Source organism: Stigmatopora argus, chromosome 9, assembly GCF_051989625.1.
Source record: "Stigmatopora argus isolate UIUO_Sarg chromosome 9, RoL_Sarg_1.0, whole genome shotgun sequence".
NCBI classification, from domain to species: Eukaryota; Metazoa; Chordata; class Actinopteri; order Syngnathiformes; family Syngnathidae; genus Stigmatopora; species Stigmatopora argus.
Genome location: NC_135395.1, coordinates 8,611,835 through 8,629,371, shown reverse-complemented (window position 1 = coordinate 8,629,371; position 17,537 = coordinate 8,611,835). Strand labels below are relative to the sequence as shown.

Genomic DNA, 17,537 nt, shown 5'->3' with positions numbered 1-17,537 from the left:
AGGAGTGATGTCATCATGACTACCATTTCTATGCTACAATTTTTCCGTTTTCCCCGAAAAGTCTTTCTGCTAACACTGTAATCAGATCCACTCGCTAACTGCTGCTTTTTTTTATTATTATGATATTTGATTTTGTTTTAGCTTTTCGTGTTGAAACTAAAATGTCAGCCCCGCCTCTGCCTGTCTTATGTGTGGCTCGGCGAGCAAGTGAGTGAGCGGGACGCTGTCGGAAAGGTCCAACTTTAGAAATACTGTGACAGATGCTGTTTTGATGAATAAAAAGGACAAATGGAACACGAAGCATTGCTTTTTTGTGTGCATACATGTGGGAATTAAAAACGATTGGGGGGTAAAAAAAAATACTTTTTTTATTTGAAAATTACATAAACTATCCCCCCACCCAAAAAATGGAATTTGTTGTGAGGTATAAAAAGAACCTAGTGTTTTTAGTGCAGGGGGGGCTATTATAAGAAAAAAATATATGACAAAAATGTGTTCAATCATGTATATGTGTAAAAAATTGAGAAATCAATAGGAAATAAAACATTTTAAAACAGACAAACTATATTCTGGACAAAAACATTTCCAAAGGAGCTGCCCCACTAACGCATGCGCACAGCGCTTCGGTCGTTACCAGATGCCTATTGGCCGCTCGCGCTGTCTATCTCCAGTGACCGTGCGGGGCGTTGACATTCCGCTCCAAAAAGAAGAAAAAAGAGAAAGTTACCAAAATGGCGGCGTCAACCTGCCCGTCCGCTGGAAAACAATAGGCGACTACCTGCGGAGCCACTAACAGCCCTCCCGGATAAAAGGACCGCCGTCCTGCGGGGACAATTCACATTCATCTCGCTCCGAGTATGATTTGTTGAGGAGCTAGTTGATTTAGCCAGCCAGACAAGCCCCCTCCGTGAACAGAGCTCGCCGAGCTGCTAGCCGAAGCTAACGGCTACACGGAGGGAGGGAGGCGGACAGGCCGGAGGAGTTAGGCAGGCAGGCGGGCGGGCGGGCGAGCAGACAGGCGGGCGGAGAATCAGCTGTCGCCGCAACAGATGCCGTAGAACGAGCGCTCGGCCACACGTTCACAGTAAGTCCTTTCCACACACACGGCGGACAATGGTGTCGTAGTGTCCGGGGGGAACGTCGTAGTAGCATTTTGTGCTTTAGTTTACCCGGAAAGTTTGGGAGCAAGGAAGTCCGCTCCGAAGACTCCCACCAACTGGGTGAGCTCGCTTTAGCGCAGAGCCAGCTAACACCGAGTTGGCTTCGAGTTGACGTGAAATTGGGGCCCCCCTGAACATTGTCTCGGCTGACGACTTTCTTTCGGGCGTCCAACTTTAGCGAGTGGAGGAATGTGCTTAATGGACGGTGCGTGTAAACACGGCGCGTGCCAGCACACACGCAGAAACGGGGCTCCGGTGCTAATGCGCTAGCTAGATAGTTAGCCGTTGGAAGCAACTCTTTCTGCGCCTTCTGGCTGCTGATTTTGCCCGCACTTGGGCTTCGCGTCCCGCTCTCCTTCCCGGCCACCCGGCCGGGGGGGTGACTGAAGGCCATTAACAAGACAAAGACGCGTCTCCAATGGAGCCAGCGGCACGGCAGGCTTTTTAAGGGAGGGACGGAGGGGGTGGACAGACTGACGCCCGCAGCTACAAACAACAAAAAAGAAGCAAAGTCAGCGTTTTATGGACCAGTCCTGAGCCCGCAACTTTTTTTTTTTTAATATATTGACGATGGCAGATTTTGTTACACTGCGACACAGCGCGGTGATGGAGCGGCTCCGGCGGAGGATCGAGCTCTTCCGGCAGCACCACAACACCTGCGAGCGCCGCTACGAAGCCGCCGCGCTGGAGACCCTGGAGCTGGAGAGGCAGCAGACCTTCGCCCTGCACCAGCGCTGTCTGCAAGCCAAGGCCAAGAGGTCCAGCAAGCACCGACAGCCCTCGGCCACCGGCGAGCAGGCCGGTCAGAGGGCGGCGGGCTCCGGCGGAGGAGGAACGGCGACCGGCGCGGACCTGGGAGACTCCGGCGGGACCGGCGGAAGCGCCGAGCAGAGTCGGAACAGCACGCTCATCGCTGTGAGTCACTGCCACTCAGATCGCCGCTACTCATAGCGTTGAACTCTTTGACGTGTTGGTACAGGGCATTTGAGTAGTTTGGAGTTGAATCATGGGTACAAACAAAGTAGTATTTAAATGCAGACAATTGTTTAGTACAATACATTCATAGCACGACCAGTTCCCCTTTTTATTAGCCACAATTTTGACGTTTCAGTTCACTTCCCGTTGATTTTTGGGCCATTCCTATTCATTTTTGTTTTTTGTCACGTCCTTGTGAACTCATTTGCCCCTCCCACTCAAAATGTATCGTGTTTAGCACCATCAAGGGCAGCCAATGAATTTAAGAGTGCCCTGTAAATTTTCGGGAATCGGTATGGGCAGATTCTGTATGTCTCCGTTTTTGGTTAGCGCAAGAAGTGTCCATCGGGTGTTGACGGCTTGTTCTTTGCCTCGCAGTTGCAGGAGACGGTGAAGAGGAAGCTAGAGAGTGCCAGTTCGCCGTTGGGCCGAGACCAGATCAATGGCTTCCCGCCCGGCAAAAAAGTGTGCACCGGGGCCAACGGCTCCCCCGCTGACATCAAGCTGGGTCCGAGCGAAGCGACGGAGCTGGCGGCAGACGGCGCCAAGGAGGCGGCGTCCGACTTCCAGCGCAAGGAGATGAAGCAGGAGCCCGACGACATCCTGCCCATCATGCCTCCTTCGGCGGGAGGCAACAACAACAATAACAACAGCCTTTTCCCGGACCTCAACTTCAACGAGCAGGAATGGACGGAGCTGATGGAGGAGCTGAACCGCACAGTGGCTTACGAGGATATCCAGGACATCCTCAATGACGGCTTCGAGGAACGCAAAGACCCGCTGGAGATGACGCCCAACGGCGCGCCCTCCTCCCAGGGTCTGCTCCCTTTGGATTTGGGAAACGTCAAAACCGAGTTCTCCCCGGCCCCCTTCGAGCGGGACTCGCGCGCGCCGCCGTCGCCCCGCGTCAGGCCGGCTCCGTCTTCGGGGGCGCTCCGGCCCACCGGCTCCCCCGCCGCGCCCTCCCCGGCCGTCCCCCCGGCCAGACAGCACCCGGCGGCCCCCAACCACCTCCTGGTCAAAGACCTGTCCCCCGCCCAGCAGCTTCAGCAGCTGGCCGCCCAGCAGCAGCGAGCCCAGGCGCAACACCTCCACGGCCAGCTGCAGTCGGTGCCGGCCGGGGCCAAGTTTCACGCTCACCCGCCCCCCTGGACGCAGACGTCCGCCCCCTCGCAGTTGGGACCGGACGAGCCGGCCGGGCCCTCGCTTTACCCGCAGGAATTTAATTCCAACGCGCAGAAGCAGCAACAGCAGCAGCAACAACGGCTGATGTCCGGCGGGCTCCCCAAGGGCTCCCCGAAGGCGGGGGCCAACAGCTACGGCGCGGGCGCCCACCCCAACGTGCTTGGCCGCCCATCTCCCGCGGCCATGCTCAACTACAACAACACCAAACCGCTGTGCCACTTTGAGGTTGGGCCTAGGCCCCCTGAGGATCAGAACCAGAACAAGGCCACCCACCTCAACCTGCTCAGGCAGCAGCAACAGCAGCAGCAGCAAATGAAGCAGAAGACCAACATGAACTTTCGCCAACATCTCAGCCACTCGCAGGTAAGACCTCCAATTTAGGTACGCTTTCCATTTGGGAAGGGCTGGAAAAAGTACCAAAATATAAAAAACTGTTACATGCATGGATGACATTTTATTCAACAAAGTAAAAAGTAGCTCATTAGTAAAGCTGCAATATACAAATTGAAATGCATACATAAAAATAAACAAATTGGCATGTTGAATTGCATCTAAATAATTAGAAGCTAAAATATACTTGACAGAAATCAAATGCAATACTTCCAAAAATACCCAATACCATTTTCAATGCTACATAAATTTTATTTTTTTAATTAAAAAAAATGTTTACCTCCCAATTCATTTGGATTGGGGGGGGGGCAAACTAAGGTTGTCATTCGTCCCTCCCAGTCCAACTGAATTGTATGTCGGCGAGTTAAGAATGGCCAAAAAGGACCACGAAGAGTCATGCAAAATCCAATTTCAAAGTGCAGATCGCTACAGTTTGAATGAAATATGGTGCCTGATGGGTGCCATTTGATGAGCATCCATTGACGCAGCCGGCATCTTCCCTCAGGACCAGAACGCGTACCCTGCCCCGCCACACGGCCCGGCTCCCCCCAACGCCTTGACGTCAGCGCCGGGCAACGGCGGAATGACGGCGGCGCCCAATCACGCCAGCGCCGCCTACCTAAGCAGCCAGGCGGCGGCCGCGCTCAAACAGCAGCAGATGATTGAGCAGCAGAAGCAGCAGTTCCTGCAGCGACAGCAAATGATGGCGGAACAGGTCATTTGCCTGCAAATAATTATTTTAAATGGACTTGTTTTCTTGATTGGATTGGTCTTTGGCGCAGGAGAAACAACGTCAGCAGGACCAGCAGCTCCAGAGGCACCTGACGCGACCGCCGCCTCAGTACCAGGACCAGCCCGGGCAGGCCGGCGCTCAGAACGCTTTCCCCCCGACGCCGCTCGGCCAGTTTGCAGGTCAGAAAATCACCTTTTCCTGTTTTTACCATCCCGATGCGAACGGGAGTGGCCAATGCCAATTTCCTGTTTCTCTTTGGCTTTTTCTACGCCGAGAACTAGTCCAACTGCTCTAGTTGCTCAGGTTTCTGCCAGTAGAGGGCGCTCGCTCCATGATCCCTTATAAATGAGGTCACTCATTTGCGTCCTCACTGACCCCAACATCACTTCTCCTTTTTTCTATTCATTTATATTCAGGCAAAGTAAACAGTCATTACGTGTCAGACATCCGTAAAGGAAAGCGCAAATAACATTTATTGTATATTAGGTGGGCGCCCAAATGAAAATAATTTGCGGAAAACCAAGTATGAGAAAATTGAGGCCAAAAAAAAAAACGTTATCATTAATATATTAAGTGAATCGTGCGCGGTACGATTTTAGGGCTCCCGATTTTGACACCAGGATTGGACGTGGTACTTATTCTTTAGGAGCCATGATTGGATTTTTATCAAATAGTTAAAAAGTTAATAGTTGTTTATTTTTTTATAACGAGTAACCAGTGACCGTTTGTGCCCCACAGCGCCATCGCAGCCTTCGGCGGGAGGCCCTGCTGCAGCCGGCCAGCGTGTCTTCCCTCCGCCGCGGACCGCGATGGGCGTGAACGGCGGTGGCACGGCGCCATGCGGGGACGCGCGGCAGGCACTCTATAACAGCATGAACCAGCGCCGGCCGCCCTACAACCGCCACAACCTGCTGGCCCAGCAGCAGCAGCAGCAGATGGCCCGCGTGCCCGGCAACATGCAAGCCGCCCAAAATGCCGTTTGGCAGCAGCCGCCGCCGCCGCCAAACCCGGGCGCCGGCGGACTGGCGCTGCCCCCCGCCGACGCCTTCGCCAACGCCTTCCGCATGCAGCAGCAGCCCGGGCGACCCACAATGCCGAACGACGGGCAGAGGCGGCCGGTACCCCCACCGCAGCAGCGGGCCGCGCCCAACCTTCCCGAGCTGGTGGCGTTTGCCGGCCGGCGTGGACCATCCTCGGTCCCCGCTCAGGCCTCGGCCTGCGAGCGCGTATACCGGGTGGGCGGGACGGCCGTTCGCCAGCAGCAGCAACAACAACAACAACAACAACAACAGCAGCAACAACAACAACAACAACAGCAGCAGCAGCAACAACAACAGCAGCAGCAGCAGCAGCAGCAACAACAGCGGCAACAGCTGTCCTTCGGCTACAACCCCGCGGCGGGAAGTTTCGCCGCCGAGAGCGAGCTGGTGGAGTCGCTGCTCAAGGGCCAGAGCGCGCACGAGTGGATGGCCGATCTGGACGAGCTGCTGGCCTCGCACCAGTAGACGGGACACGCCGGTCAGGAGCCCCTTTTCCGTGGCTCGGGAGAGACCTTTTACCCCCTTCCCTTCCTTTCCCAGGCACGTCTCGGATCCACCGGCCGGATCTGGCCTCCGGCGGAAGAAAATCTGCCGTCAAAATTCTACCACTGCATTTTGGCAACATCTAGCGGAAAAGAAATGTCAACATTTTGGCCGCACGAAAAAATTCATCAGCAAAAATATAGTCGTAAGCAAACGTAGTTGTAAGAATTTAAATGGGGGGGCTGTTGTAAATCGTATTGCCCCAAGTTCAGTGGCATACATTTAGTTCTGTTAAGCCCTTCCCCAAAAGTTAAAAGGCAAAGAAGTTCAGTAGCAAACGGTTAGTTCTGTTAACCCGAATGTCTCAACTCAATTGTTTGGCAGCTGAATAGCTTTTTTTTTAGGTGAGCGATTGGTTCGACTGTAGCCACCGAATTTAGCACTCGACCAAATTCCTGTCCAAACTCCGAAAGCGTCCAAGAAGTTCCCTCCCGTCTTTCCAAATCTATTTTTTCCTACGTGGTGTCTTCATCTGCACATAGATGTTATTTTTATATATGGCAGACCATTTTTGTAAGTATTTTCTACTTTTGATATGTTTGTGTAAAAGCAGAGGGTTATGTGCTGTAAATACACGTCTACTCCACAAACACGCCTCCTGATTTGCATGCCGCGTCCGTCCCTCCGTCCCCGTCCATCTCCGTCCATCCTCCGGTCTCTGCTCGCCAGACGCCGGAACGGAAGACATGGAATTGCAAGCGCTCGGCCTGGCCGCCGTCACCGTCGGGGCCGTCCTCCAGCAAGGTGAACCGCCCGTTTAATTTTTCTCGTCCTTAACGCGACGGCTGCCAGCTTCCCACTTCTCACAGATTGGACATCTACTAACTTTGGTGTGGGAGGGTGCAGTTTGGCCACAGGAAGAATTATCTTTGAACTCATTGGCTGCCTTTGAGCGCGCTGAAGGTCCAATCTGTGGGAGAGGGTGTGTGATTTTTGCAAAACCACAGTCTCGAGTTATGATGCTAAAACAAACTGAAAAAAGCAACATGAATCGTATGAATACGAAGTGCAAAGCTATTAATCCAAGGTGGCGTGTGCTTGCGTAGCCTACTTCTCCCTGCAGGTGATTGGTGCCCGGAGAAAGTTTTGCGTTTCACCCCCTTGCACAAGTGGACCCCCCGACTTTGACAGAGTCTTGCGGGCTCAGTAAGTGGCGACGACGACGGTGTCTCTAACCAAAGCCGAGGTCATCCCGTTTTCCCTTTTCAATTCGCAGGGCCAACTGCTCGGAATACTTCCCCCTCTTTGTCGCCATCTTGTGGACGTCCGGAATGTTCTTTCACCAAGGTGACGACGGTGCGTGTCGCCCGTGCTCGACGCGCTCTGACCTAAAATGCCTGTTTATCATTCAGGTGCGTCGTGCGCGTGCGGGGCGCTCTACCTGTGCGCGCGTCTGCGCTACTTTCACGGTTACGCGCAGTCGGCGCAACAACGGTCAGTCATTCGCTCATTTCTTCACTTGTTCATTTTTGAGTATTCACAGGTCACTTGCTATAAATGTAATCAGGTCATTCTCTATTGATTTTGGTTCACTTTGTTTTTCCAAGTTGAAGGTTTTGTTTTTTCGTTGAAGGTTTTGTTTTTTCGTCAAAGTTAAAAACGTTATCGTGGCTAAGTAGTAGTGAACCCCGCCAGTATTTACATGATGATTGCGACCATCTTTTGGGGATGTCGTCATCATGACACAATGTGGTCTTTCTTTTTTTTATTCTAGTTTGCAGCCTCTCTACGTGAGTGCCGGCCTTCTCTGGCTCCTGATTTTCTTCTCCTGCGTGGGCATCCTGGCGTCCTTTTGGCGACGGTGCGTCGGGCCCATCTGAGATGGCGCACACGACATCCGACAGGTGCCAGTTCAAGCAAAAATAAATCTGGTGGCATTATTCCAGGGTTTGTTTGACATTTTAATTTGGATTATCTTCAAATATTCAGTTATTTTAAATGTACATAACCTTTCAATCAACCCAATTTCTTTAATTTTGGCACTTTTCTTGACACATTCCACAAATTTCACCTCTGCCAGATGCTAAAGCTTAGCCTAGTCTAAATGGAAACTGTAACTCAAGGTGAAAAAAAAGCGCCATAGTTCCATAAACCAATTTATTTCGTAACAAAAACACGTATTTACATTTGGAAACCCGTGTGCGTGGCTAGTTTGACGGCAGTGGCGTGCTCCACCATCTTGTGGTATTCGCCCAGTTTGTCTCGGAGTTTGCAGTACACCTGAAACGCCCGGAAAAACAGGCGTTAATGGCCGTCAACGGCGCGGGCAGAACCGTGAAAGAAAGCGGGGCACTCACGTCTCGGTGGCTTTGCGCGTCCTCCAACGTCGCCATCAGCTGGTCGACGGAAGTGTACGGCAGCCACACGCCTGGACTGCGCGCCGACAGCGGTGCCTGAAAATTACTCAAATTAACTTATATCGCCTGTCATAAATTATGTTCACTGTTTGGGTGCTGATTTTTGTTAATTGTAGCTTTGTACCACCTAGTGGCCAGTCTTGCAGGAGGAAGTAGAAGAAAAGCTTGCTCTTTATACGTATAACAAGTATTTCTAATTCCTTATATCGGGAATGTGATTTAAAAAAGTATATAGGTCTCAAATATGCAAAATAGGTTTAAAGCATTTAAAATGGACACGAGCACATCACTCATGGTCTTCCTTTAACGTACCTTGATCCCAAAGTATTGGTGGCCATGTCCTAAAAGCGCGTCCAAATACTCCCTCACCAGCTCGCCGGCCTCGTCCAGCAGGTCAAAGTTCAAGTAGAGGCGAAGCAAAGCCGGTGTATCCACTTCCTGCGGGACAGTCGCCGTCATTCATTTAAACACGTTCTGCTAGCAAAAGCTGTTGTTGCCACGTAACATGTACTAGCTAGCATAGTGTAGAAAGGTAGAAATGGTCAGTTAATGATTTGCCAATGTTTTTAGTAGCATCCTGCTATAAATCAAACCGCTAGGAAAGCAGAGTTTTGCGTGGGAAATGGTGAAACATTTGAAAGCCAAATTCATTTTTGCATGTAAAATGACATGTGTCCGGCTATTTCCATTTGCTAGGCCTTTACCTTGTAGGACTTGAGCAGCCAATCGGGCGGCGGCACGCCGTGCGACAGCAGCTTGAGCAGGACTCGCCGCAGGTGGACGCCATTGGCCGACGGGAAGCGGGAAAGGAACCAGGAGAGGAGCCGCCACGCCTCGTCTGTCGCGCTAAACGGGAGGATGAGGGCACCGCGCCGTTAGGGCGGCTGCTGGGCGGCGGTCCCGCGACAGAGGAGGCCTCACCTGGACTCCTTGGTGTTGACGGTGGACGGCAGGCGATTGGCCGCCAGCCACGACCAGGCCTCGTTCTGGGCCTCCTCGCCGCCCATCTGGAGCTTGACGCACCTGAAGGTCAGGGCGTCCAAGAGGGCGTCCGGCGGGATGCCGAAGACGCCGCACAGACGCAGCGCGCAAGTGAACAGGCCGGCGTCCAGCAGCAAGTGCAAGAGCTGGTGCGGACCGGCACTGCCTGAAAAGAAAACACCACGTTGCCGTCAATGCCAGCCACTAAGTGAGTGCTCTGAGTTTATCGCTTTGTCAGATCCACTTGAAACGGGGGGTGGCGAGCACGTACCCGCCACAGTGACGGCTCGCGGCTGATGCTCCGCCAGTGAGAGGCGACACGTGGCCAGGGCCAGTTCCTTCTCTAGGTCACGCAGCTCCAAAATGTCCACCTGACGCTTGACTGAAACACAGCAAGTGACCATTGCCCACATTTTCACTTAAGTCTCTTTTTTTACCCAAAACCAATAATTTGGCAGATATTACAGTATCCATACATTGCGTCCAGCTTTCACTTTTAATATTTTCCTACCTGGCGGGGCTACAAAGTCTCCGTCCGAGTTCCTTTTAGGAGACGCTCCCGGGCGCTCGCACTGCTGCATGACAAAAAACAACAACAACCTTATTCTTGTCTTATTAAAATATGGACTCACGGTCATGTTTCAAATTTTCTCTGGGAAATAATATTCCAACATATGGTTTCTTGGCAGGCAGATTGGAAGACACTACGCTAGGGTACCTCGGGGACGGGCAGAACCATCCAGGCGTACTCCGGGCGGACCAGGCGCAGACAGTTGATGGCGGCCAGGTAACAATTGACTTGCTTCTTCAAGCAGCGCACGGAGCCCACCTCGCGGCCCAGACGGACCCCCAGCTCCAACATGGCGGCGCCCGCTAAACTCACACGCCGGCCCCTTTTAGCGTCGCGTGCGCGCTAACCTCGCGGCGGCGCGTACCTTTGCGGTAGTTGTGTCTGTTGACGTGGAAGGCGTAGAGGAGTTCGTAGTAGTTGTGCGCCAGGAGGTCCATGCCTCGCGCCCGCGACTCGATGATAGAGACCACCTCGTCGTGAAGGTCCACGTAGGGGAAACGGACCAGGTCGTCCATCTGGCCCCGTTCGCACAGAACCACCACGAGCTGGCGGAGACAATCCAGCTGCCTACGGGGGAGGAGGGGGGTGTTATAGACAGGCTCAGCGCGCGTGGGGTGCCGCGGCGACCTTGTTTTACGCACATGCCGGCGTCCGGGTTCTGGATCAAGGCCTCGTAGGCGTCGGCGTTGTGTGCCAAGTCCAAATGGTGCTTGAAGATGCAAGTCCACAAAGCCGCCTGCGTGTAAAGAAAATAGAAAAATACTTTGACATTGATCCGACTTGGTTTTCATGTCAATGCATTGATGCGGTTGGGAAGGTTGACCCTACCGACATGGCTGCCGCGGGGCAATGAAATTAGATTTTCACTAGTAAATGTTCGATCCATTTGAAGTGGGAGTGACCGAACGCTCGTTCTACTTCAAATGGCTTGGACGTCAAAAATAAGATTTTTTCGCCACCCTTCCAACGCAAGCTCGCGAGTCACCTGAGCACCGACGTCATCGGCGGCCTCGGCCAGCGCCGCCGCGGCCAGTCCGATCACCACCATGGAGTGACCGGTGTCCTCTAGCAGTCGCAGCACCTGAAAACGGCACCGTTAGCGCCGACGTCGTGACGGATCGCGCCTCGCTCGCCACCGCGCACCTTGTTGTAGTAGCAGAGCTTGGGCGGGCCGGCGCCGCCTCCGCTCAACCTCAGCAGGAAGTCTTCTTTCTCCGCCACAGCGGCCGCTTCCCGGAAGCACCGGGAGGCCTGAAGCCAAGGGGCGGAGGTCAAAGGTGACGTCCCCGACGGCGGAGGGCGCGCCTCACCTTGTGACCCTCGCCGTTGGCCAGGTAGCATTGAGCTAACATGAAACGGCACGAGCCCATGTTGACTTGACACCAGCGACCCGTCAAGCGCGCGTAGTCCTGCGTGAGAAAGAGGAAGCCGCCTGTAAGGAAGCCATTTTGAGGCGAGGGCGGCGTGGCACGCTCACCTGTAACTGCGCGTATTGGCGGTTGGCCAGGAGCCACTCTGGGAAGCGAAAGCTGGGATTGGCCGGCCAGCTGGCAAAAACACCGGTTAAGGGGGAAATTCTTTGCGGCTTGAATTTTTGTTGCTAGCGACCCGCTAGATTGATAAAAAAATAACGCAGCTGTAAGATTTTGTTGTATATTTTTCATATTTCGGCATCATTTTTACTGTGGAATTTATATTCCCTCTTTCAGCCTACGCCCGCATCAACGTGAAAGAAAAGGATACAGCAAGTGAGCCAGCAGCCGAACCACGTCGGTGGCCGCCTCGCTCCAACTGACGGCGCCCGAGGCCGCGTTGTGCCAGAAGACGTTGCGCAGGATCAGCTGGCGGGCAAAACTCCGGTAAAACAGCTCCACCGCCGACCCTAAAACACACGGGACGTTTACAATAATGGACGTCCCATCCATTTGAAGTAAGAAGGTCGGCAACAAGCAAACAAGCGTTCATTCGCTGCCACCCTCTTCCTTTGAATGGATTGGACGTATGCTAATGAACTCATTTCAATTCGGCAGAAACATAAAAAATGAAAAAAATGTGTTGCCTATTCCATCAGGGCAGCCATGTTGGGAGTGGCAACGTTCCCATCAAAGTCAATGCGGTGACATTCAAATGAAGTCATAACTAGCTTCATCGACTGATTTTTAAAAAATCAAAAATACAATTTTATCTTACACGGCACGAGAAGCTTAATCGATTTGTAGTTGGCAGCAAACGGACAGGCCATCTAATAGTTTTAAATTCATCAAAGTGATAATTGGCTGTTGTCAACGGCGCTGAAAAAGTTAATTGGATTATTTTGTAACCTGTGCCGATGTTAACCATCAGGGGAGCGTCGCTGAGGCGCAAGGCGTCCAGGTGTGGCAGGTTGGCATCTCTGTGGGGAGGGAACACAGGCGAGGTCAAAAGAGGTCAAGTCACGAGAGGGGCATGTCCACTCACCCTCCGCCGCTGTCTCGGACGCAGACGCTCTCTCCCGCGCGCTTGAGCAGGAAGTAGGACGACAAGAGCTGAGCTGTGCGCGGGACCAGTTCCTGTTGGATCTGCATGAGCTGAGCGCCACCGTCCGGCAGCACCTGACGCGGGGCGGCCACGCCGTTAGCCCGGCGTCGGACGACGTGGCCAAAAGCGCTCGCTTACGTGGTCGCCCAGGCGCAGACAGAGCTTGAGAAGGAGGAGCAGGTCCCCGCAGAGGCGCACCCGAACGGCGCTGACGCGGCCCACCGCTCCGCACAGCGCGCGCACGGCGCCGGCGCCAGAGTACATGGGAGACGTGGTCGGGCGTGTGCCGCTTTCATCTAAACGCAAACACACACGTGATTGGCTGAGAGACGTTAGCCCTAAATTTTGTTTTGTTAATATAACATTAGTCTTCCATTCATTTCCAATGGCAAAAACATGGATGACAAAAGACATTCATGACGAAGAAAAATAAGGTGTTCTCTTTTCTTCAGCATTCGATGGATTGTGCGGCTCGTACCTGCCAAGAACGGCGCTTCCCCCAAGTCCCAGTCCATCTCCAGGTCCAATTCCCTGAGCAGGAGCGAGAGGGCCGCCGTCAGGTTGCGAACGTCCCGCAGTTTGCTCTGGATGTCCTGCATCGCCGTCTTACTGCGCAGACATGAGAGCGCCGCGTGACCACCGCACGCCCGAATCCGCGCGTCCCCGTGCGTGCCACTGACTTATCCCCCGCCAGCATTCCGTCCAGGACCGTGTCGGCGATCCTATCGGGGGAGTCGGCTCGCCCCAGCGCTTTCTCCACCTCGGCGGGCATCTCCGGGGGAAGCGCGTCCCTCAGCAGGCGCAGGCACGACATCAGCGCGGCCGCCGCCGACCATTCTGAACGCGAGCGAGACGTCAGGACACGCTCGCTCGTTAGCTCGCCGGACGGCTCGACATTCACCCTCGGCGAGCGGCGCGTCGTCTTCGCACGGGACTTTGCCGTCCGGGGACAGGTAGAGCTGGTCCACGGCAAAACAAGGCAGCAGGAAGGAAAGGGAACCCTAAAGGAAGGAAAAGTTGATGGCGTCCGCCGGACGAGAGCGCCGGTCGGGAGAGGGCGGCGAGGCGCACTTTTTTGAGGAGGCACGCCATGTGGGTGTGCGGACTGACGGCCACGGCGAGCGGCGCCGACAGAACTTCCTGGTACTGAAGGCAACAGGCATACAACTTGGACCAGAACTCCACCTGAAGATGCCGAAATTCCTCCTGGGTGAACTCAAATTCCGTCACGCTGTTCTGGAGCTGAAACGCAGACGTGAGTAGTTATTTCTTTTTCCCCCATTTCTTCTTCTCCTCAGACTCAAAAATAGAGAGAATGTAGTAACAAGTTAAATGTTAGAGAAAAAAAAGTCACAACTAAGGTGCAATATTTATCCCCCTATTTGTGCTGTTGGCCCCAAAACACAAAGTGATAACTTAATTAATTCAACTCTTCCTCATGGAATTATCTACTAAATTATTTGGACTTTTGACTATTTTCAATTGATCCACAGTAAAAAAAAATGGATTTATCAGCCAGGCCTAATGGTGTTCCTCACCTGGTTCTCCACAGCCAACGCCACTTCCTTCTTCAGCGCGTCCAAGGAGACGTCGGCGAGGAAGTCGGGGCCTCGCCGGAAGATCTGAGCCGAACAGAGGAGAGAGCGTTAGCCCCGGCCGGGAACGGTCGCCGCGGTAACGCCGGCTCACTTGGAGAGCTTTGACGATGGCCGCCGTGGAAAAGCCGGGCGGAGAAAAGATGGCGTCCAAGTAGGTCTCCTGTTGCGTGCATGGCAATTAAAGAGGGTTAAGCGGGGATTGACTGGCCGGAGGGAGGGGTTACTTACCCGGGGGTCCTGATCCAGACCGACGTAGACCTCTTCTGGAGGAGAATGTTGAGCGAACACCTGATTCCACTGAACCGATCCTTTCCTGATCCACACCGGCAAAAACAATTTTCATGGAGTGAACAAAATGTCACCCAAATTAAAAGTCCCTTGTTTTGCCAATGGCTGGCCTTTCTCTCACCCTTCAAAGTGGGCGTGTTTGAGCACGCTGCCGTGGGCGTCGTCCTGCCACAGGGCCCAAACGTCAGTGGCGGTGAGCGCAAAGTCCAGCGGCGTTTCCTGCGCCAAATCGCGGCGTGAACAAAAGAGCGGGCGAGAAACTGGCGAGCGGAGACGGCGGGCCGCACCTGATGGCAGAAGAGCGAGGAGACACGGCGCAGGTCGAAGCGCTCGCCCGCCGGCACCAGCCGCAGGAAGACCAACTGCCCCCCGCGGGGCGAAGCCACGTAGACGGCCAGCCGAAGACCGGACGCGGAGCGGGGGGTCAGGCGCAGGCGGTGGCCTCCGCCCGCCCCCCACTTGACGCCGGGGGGCGTGGGCACGTAGTCGCGCACGTCTGCCTCCAGCATGCATGCTTGGTCCTACGAGCGCAAAAATAAATTAAAAAAAAGGTAATTCTCAAAACACAACCACATGGCATTTAAAAACTCAGGATTTTCCCATTTTTGCCTGCATACCATTGTTATGAATATTTTTTTCTTTCTTACCCTCAGAGACCAGGCTCGCAGTTTGTGGTCGTGACACACGGCCATCACCAGCGAGTCGTCTTCCAGCTCCAGCGCCGCCACGCTGGCCGCGCGGTCCGGCGGACTCTGATCGCCGCGCATGGCGCTCGGGATCCAACCCGACAGCCGCTGCATGACCGAACTCCTCCGCAGCTCCGACACGTACAAGTCGCCTCCGAAACAGAGAGCCAGCCCTCAGGCAAGTACACTTGACATTTGCACAAAACCATCTACACTAAGGGTGTCAAACCCGAGTTGATTCACAGGCCGCTTTAACGTCAACTTGATTTTATGTGGGCCGGACCATTTTAGATATAATATTTAGATTTTTTTTTTTTATAAATGGATTAAAAGAACTGGATTAAAAGCCCTGAATATTCAGTTTTTTATAGATCTAAAACAATGTTTATTTTAGCTTTTTAAAATATATTTTTAGATTTTACAAAATGATTTTTGAACTAAAAACACAGAAAAAATGGATTAAAAAATGACAATTATTGATTTAAAAGGGGGAACATCAGGAAATTTAATATACATCTATACTCGAAAGTCGGCACTCATGATTTACTTTCCCGGGCCACACAAAATGATGCGGCGGGCCAGATTTGGCCCCTGGGCCGCCACTTTGACATGTGATCTACACTATACTGTGCCGTTTCTGTTTACACTGGATAGTTTTACGTTGCGGCGCTACTCAATACATTGTTTTTTGGCGCTCACCTTGCGCAGGCAACGTGAGTACGATGACGCCCCCGCTGGCTGCTGCCAAGGCGAAGTTGGCATCTCCGCGCCGGGTCAGCCACGCGTTGGCGACCCCCGCGGCCCCGCCCAAGGGCAGCAGCGCCAGCGGGGCGGCGGCGGCGTGACGTGCATCCTCCAAGTGAAGCTTGCTCACGTCCGTCAAGACCGACTGAGCGTGAAGTTCAGTTGCCAGGTCCTAAAAGACCCAAAAATTAAATGGAGCTCGCTCGCTAGCTAGCTAGCTAGCACGTAGCCGTACTTACGCCGCGGTACGTGCGCTTGGGGTGCGGCAGCGGCACCCTGTGAACGCTCCGATTGGTGGCAATCAGCAACACCACCTCGTCGGGGGTCTCGGTGATGGCCACGCCCCCCGGGAGCACCTGGCAGTGAGCGAAGCGCAGGCGCAGCGCATTGTTGAGCAGGTCGCCGTCCAGCGAGTGCTCGGCCAGCTGCACCGTGTCGCCTGACGTGCTCCTGGCGGCAGAAAAAAAAGTGGCGTGGAAATTTAGAAATGGCTACTAAATCAGAAAAACAAAATGGGACAATCCATTTAGACGTCCTCACGATGAACTGACCATGAAATGAATCTGTCGGAAGCCAGCGAATGCGCTTCCCCGTTGTCGTACTGGAAGGCTCCGGCGGCGTCGGCGAATTTGACAGCCCCTGGAGTGGCCGATGAAGCTGCAAACAATTATTATTATTATTTTTTCAATCGATACAGCAGAAAATTTGAAAGTTTCGGACAGTAAAGCTATTTAGATTACACATGTATGCAAGTACCTCTGTGCCAAATCATTTTTCGTGGATTATATTCACAGTAAAATGGCACCCTTTAATAGTAACGATCATTTTAATCCAAGAATTTCTTGAGGTGTTATTAAAATGTTAATATTTCCTGTTAGAATATATTATTAGTACATCGGATCGGTCAAGCGCATATGAAATATACGTTCTCTGCATTTTAAAGGAGAAGTATTGTGCGTAATTACATATTTGATATATTTCGACGTTATTCAACGGCAATTCCAAAAAGTATTTTGGGGGGGTTACATTGTAATTGATGGTTTTGATTCAGCAACAAGCGCTACCGCAGGTGCTATTTTGAAGAGTCAGATCGTCTTCTTATTTGGCAAAGTCATGACTTTAGTGATGATCAAGACTGGATAATGTATTTATTTTTTTGTTCTGCATAACACGAATTTGTCGCAAAGTCCTAAAGGGGCTTGACATAAACAGATGAGCGCCGCATTTGAAACTCCCGATTGCCCGCCACGGCTATGATGCTAACACCACTAGCTAGGCGCGTTTAGCATCCGCGCTGCGTAAAAAATGCATTCGCAGGCAGAACAGTCGTTGCAACGAGTGCACCTTCTGCATTTACCAATGTTAATTTGAACTTCGCGGACCCTCCGGACGCCATCCCGCTCGAAAGCGCAGATTTCAATGAAACTTCGGCCCAGCGTCCCCGCCATGTTGGCCTCGTGTATGCGTGACGTCATTAGTGTAGTTAGTGCGTCGTCTGCTCTCTTAAAGGGACAGAACACCTTCGGCCATTGTAGTAACGCCATTGTTTCATTGCTAGGCCCACTTTTGGCTAAAATGAAGATAGCACTCTTACGACCCTATCGAATGTCATTAGACCTACCTCTTCTTATACTTTATTTACCCTGTAGTTTGCATTATATGCAAGATTATTGAATATAGAGCAGCCGTAAACCACCTCAAGCTTGTTGTCCGCTTGGTTGCCTGACAAATAATCCTCTCTGGACTGAGTGGAAATATGGAACAACGGA

The 17,537-nt window shown here is 52.8% G+C and overlaps 3 protein-coding genes across 7 annotated transcripts; 2 read left to right on the top strand and 1 right to left on the bottom strand.

The window, feature by feature from the left end:
• The first annotated feature begins 697 nt into the window (after positions 1-697).
• maml1 (mastermind-like transcriptional coactivator 1) lies at positions 698-6,616 on the top strand. Of its 4 annotated transcripts, none has more exons than XM_077610283.1 (6): positions 698-1,084; positions 1,760-2,075; positions 2,514-3,683; positions 4,216-4,425; positions 4,493-4,622; positions 5,182-6,616. In XM_077610283.1, the coding sequence occupies exons 2-6, from the start codon at positions 1,767-1,769 to the stop codon at positions 5,946-5,948; spliced, it is 2,586 nt and encodes an 861-aa protein (XP_077466409.1). In that variant the 5' UTR covers positions 698-1,084; positions 1,760-1,766; the 3' UTR covers positions 5,949-6,616. The 4 variants fall into 4 exon arrangements, with proteins under 4 accessions (XP_077466409.1, XP_077466407.1, XP_077466406.1 ...); XM_077610281.1 differs by having other exon boundaries at positions 1,738-2,075; XM_077610280.1 differs by having other exon boundaries at positions 698-2,075; positions 5,182-5,961; positions 6,024-6,616.
• An 85-nt stretch (positions 6,617-6,701) lies between these two features.
• On the top strand, positions 6,702-14,874 carry ltc4s (leukotriene C4 synthase). The gene is made up of 10 exons (XM_077610288.1): positions 6,702-6,770; positions 7,073-7,172; positions 7,243-7,313; positions 7,379-7,460; positions 7,741-7,870; positions 9,080-9,572; positions 10,054-10,151; positions 11,645-11,794; positions 12,905-13,707; positions 14,005-14,874. The coding sequence occupies exons 1-5, from the start codon at positions 6,713-6,715 to the stop codon at positions 7,844-7,846; spliced, it is 417 nt and encodes a 138-aa protein (XP_077466414.1). The 5' UTR covers positions 6,702-6,712; the 3' UTR covers positions 7,847-7,870; positions 9,080-9,572; positions 10,054-10,151; positions 11,645-11,794; positions 12,905-13,707; positions 14,005-14,874.
• On the bottom strand, positions 8,110-17,268 carry nup160 (nucleoporin 160). 2 transcript variants are annotated; one of them, XM_077610278.1, is made up of 32 exons: positions 17,126-17,268; positions 16,320-16,425; positions 16,008-16,218; positions 15,724-15,940; positions 14,986-15,176; positions 14,626-14,859; positions 14,460-14,557; positions 14,279-14,363; positions 14,142-14,210; positions 13,991-14,074; positions 13,524-13,694; positions 13,354-13,453; positions 13,133-13,289; positions 12,931-13,061; positions 12,591-12,748; positions 12,393-12,526; positions 12,257-12,327; positions 11,679-11,817; positions 11,413-11,482; positions 11,246-11,344; positions 11,079-11,186; positions 10,921-11,016; positions 10,577-10,671; positions 10,300-10,502; positions 10,083-10,237; positions 9,876-9,939; positions 9,636-9,746; positions 9,305-9,530; positions 9,088-9,229; positions 8,696-8,821; positions 8,324-8,419; positions 8,110-8,246 (listed from the first exon to the last, which is right to left on the bottom strand). In XM_077610278.1, the coding sequence occupies exons 1-32, from the start codon at positions 17,241-17,243 to the stop codon at positions 8,148-8,150; spliced, it is 4,164 nt and encodes a 1,387-aa protein (XP_077466404.1). In that variant the 5' UTR covers positions 17,244-17,268; the 3' UTR covers positions 8,110-8,147. The 2 variants fall into 2 exon arrangements, with proteins under 2 accessions (XP_077466404.1, XP_077466403.1); XM_077610277.1 differs by lacking the exons at positions 8,110-8,246; positions 8,324-8,419; positions 8,696-8,821; ... (1 more) ...; positions 9,305-9,530; positions 9,636-9,746 and having other exon boundaries at positions 9,789-9,936; positions 17,126-17,267.
• Positions 17,269-17,537: the final 269 nt, after the last annotated feature.

Coding starts and splice junctions, on each gene's coding strand:
- maml1 (XM_077610280.1), top strand. CDS start 1,731: ATGGCAGATTTTGTTACACTGCGACACAGCGCGGTGATGGAGCGGCTC. Junction 2,076..2,513: donor GGAACAGCACGCTCATCGCT/GTGAGTCACTGC, acceptor TTTGCCTCGCAG/TTGCAGGAGACGGTGAAGAG. Junction 4,623..5,181: donor GCCGCTCGGCCAGTTTGCAG/GTCAGAAAATCA, acceptor TGTGCCCCACAG/CGCCATCGCAGCCTTCGGCG.
- ltc4s (XM_077610288.1), top strand. CDS start 6,713: ATGGAATTGCAAGCGCTCGGCCTGGCCGCCGTCACCGTCGGGGCCGTC. Junction 6,771..7,072: donor CGGGGCCGTCCTCCAGCAAG/GTGAACCGCCCG, acceptor GTGCTTGCGTAG/CCTACTTCTCCCTGCAGGTG. Junction 7,173..7,242: donor GACAGAGTCTTGCGGGCTCA/GTAAGTGGCGAC, acceptor TTCAATTCGCAG/GGCCAACTGCTCGGAATACT.
- nup160 (XM_077610278.1), bottom strand. CDS start 17,243: ATGACGTCACGCATACACGAGGCCAACATGGCGGGGACGCTGGGCCGA. Junction 14,860..14,985: donor TGCGAGCCTGGTCTCTGAGG/GTAAGAAAGAAA, acceptor TTGCGCTCGTAG/GACCAAGCATGCATGCTGGA. Junction 10,503..10,576: donor CAGAACCCGGACGCCGGCAT/GTGCGTAAAACA, acceptor CCTCCCCCGTAG/GCAGCTGGATTGTCTCCGCC.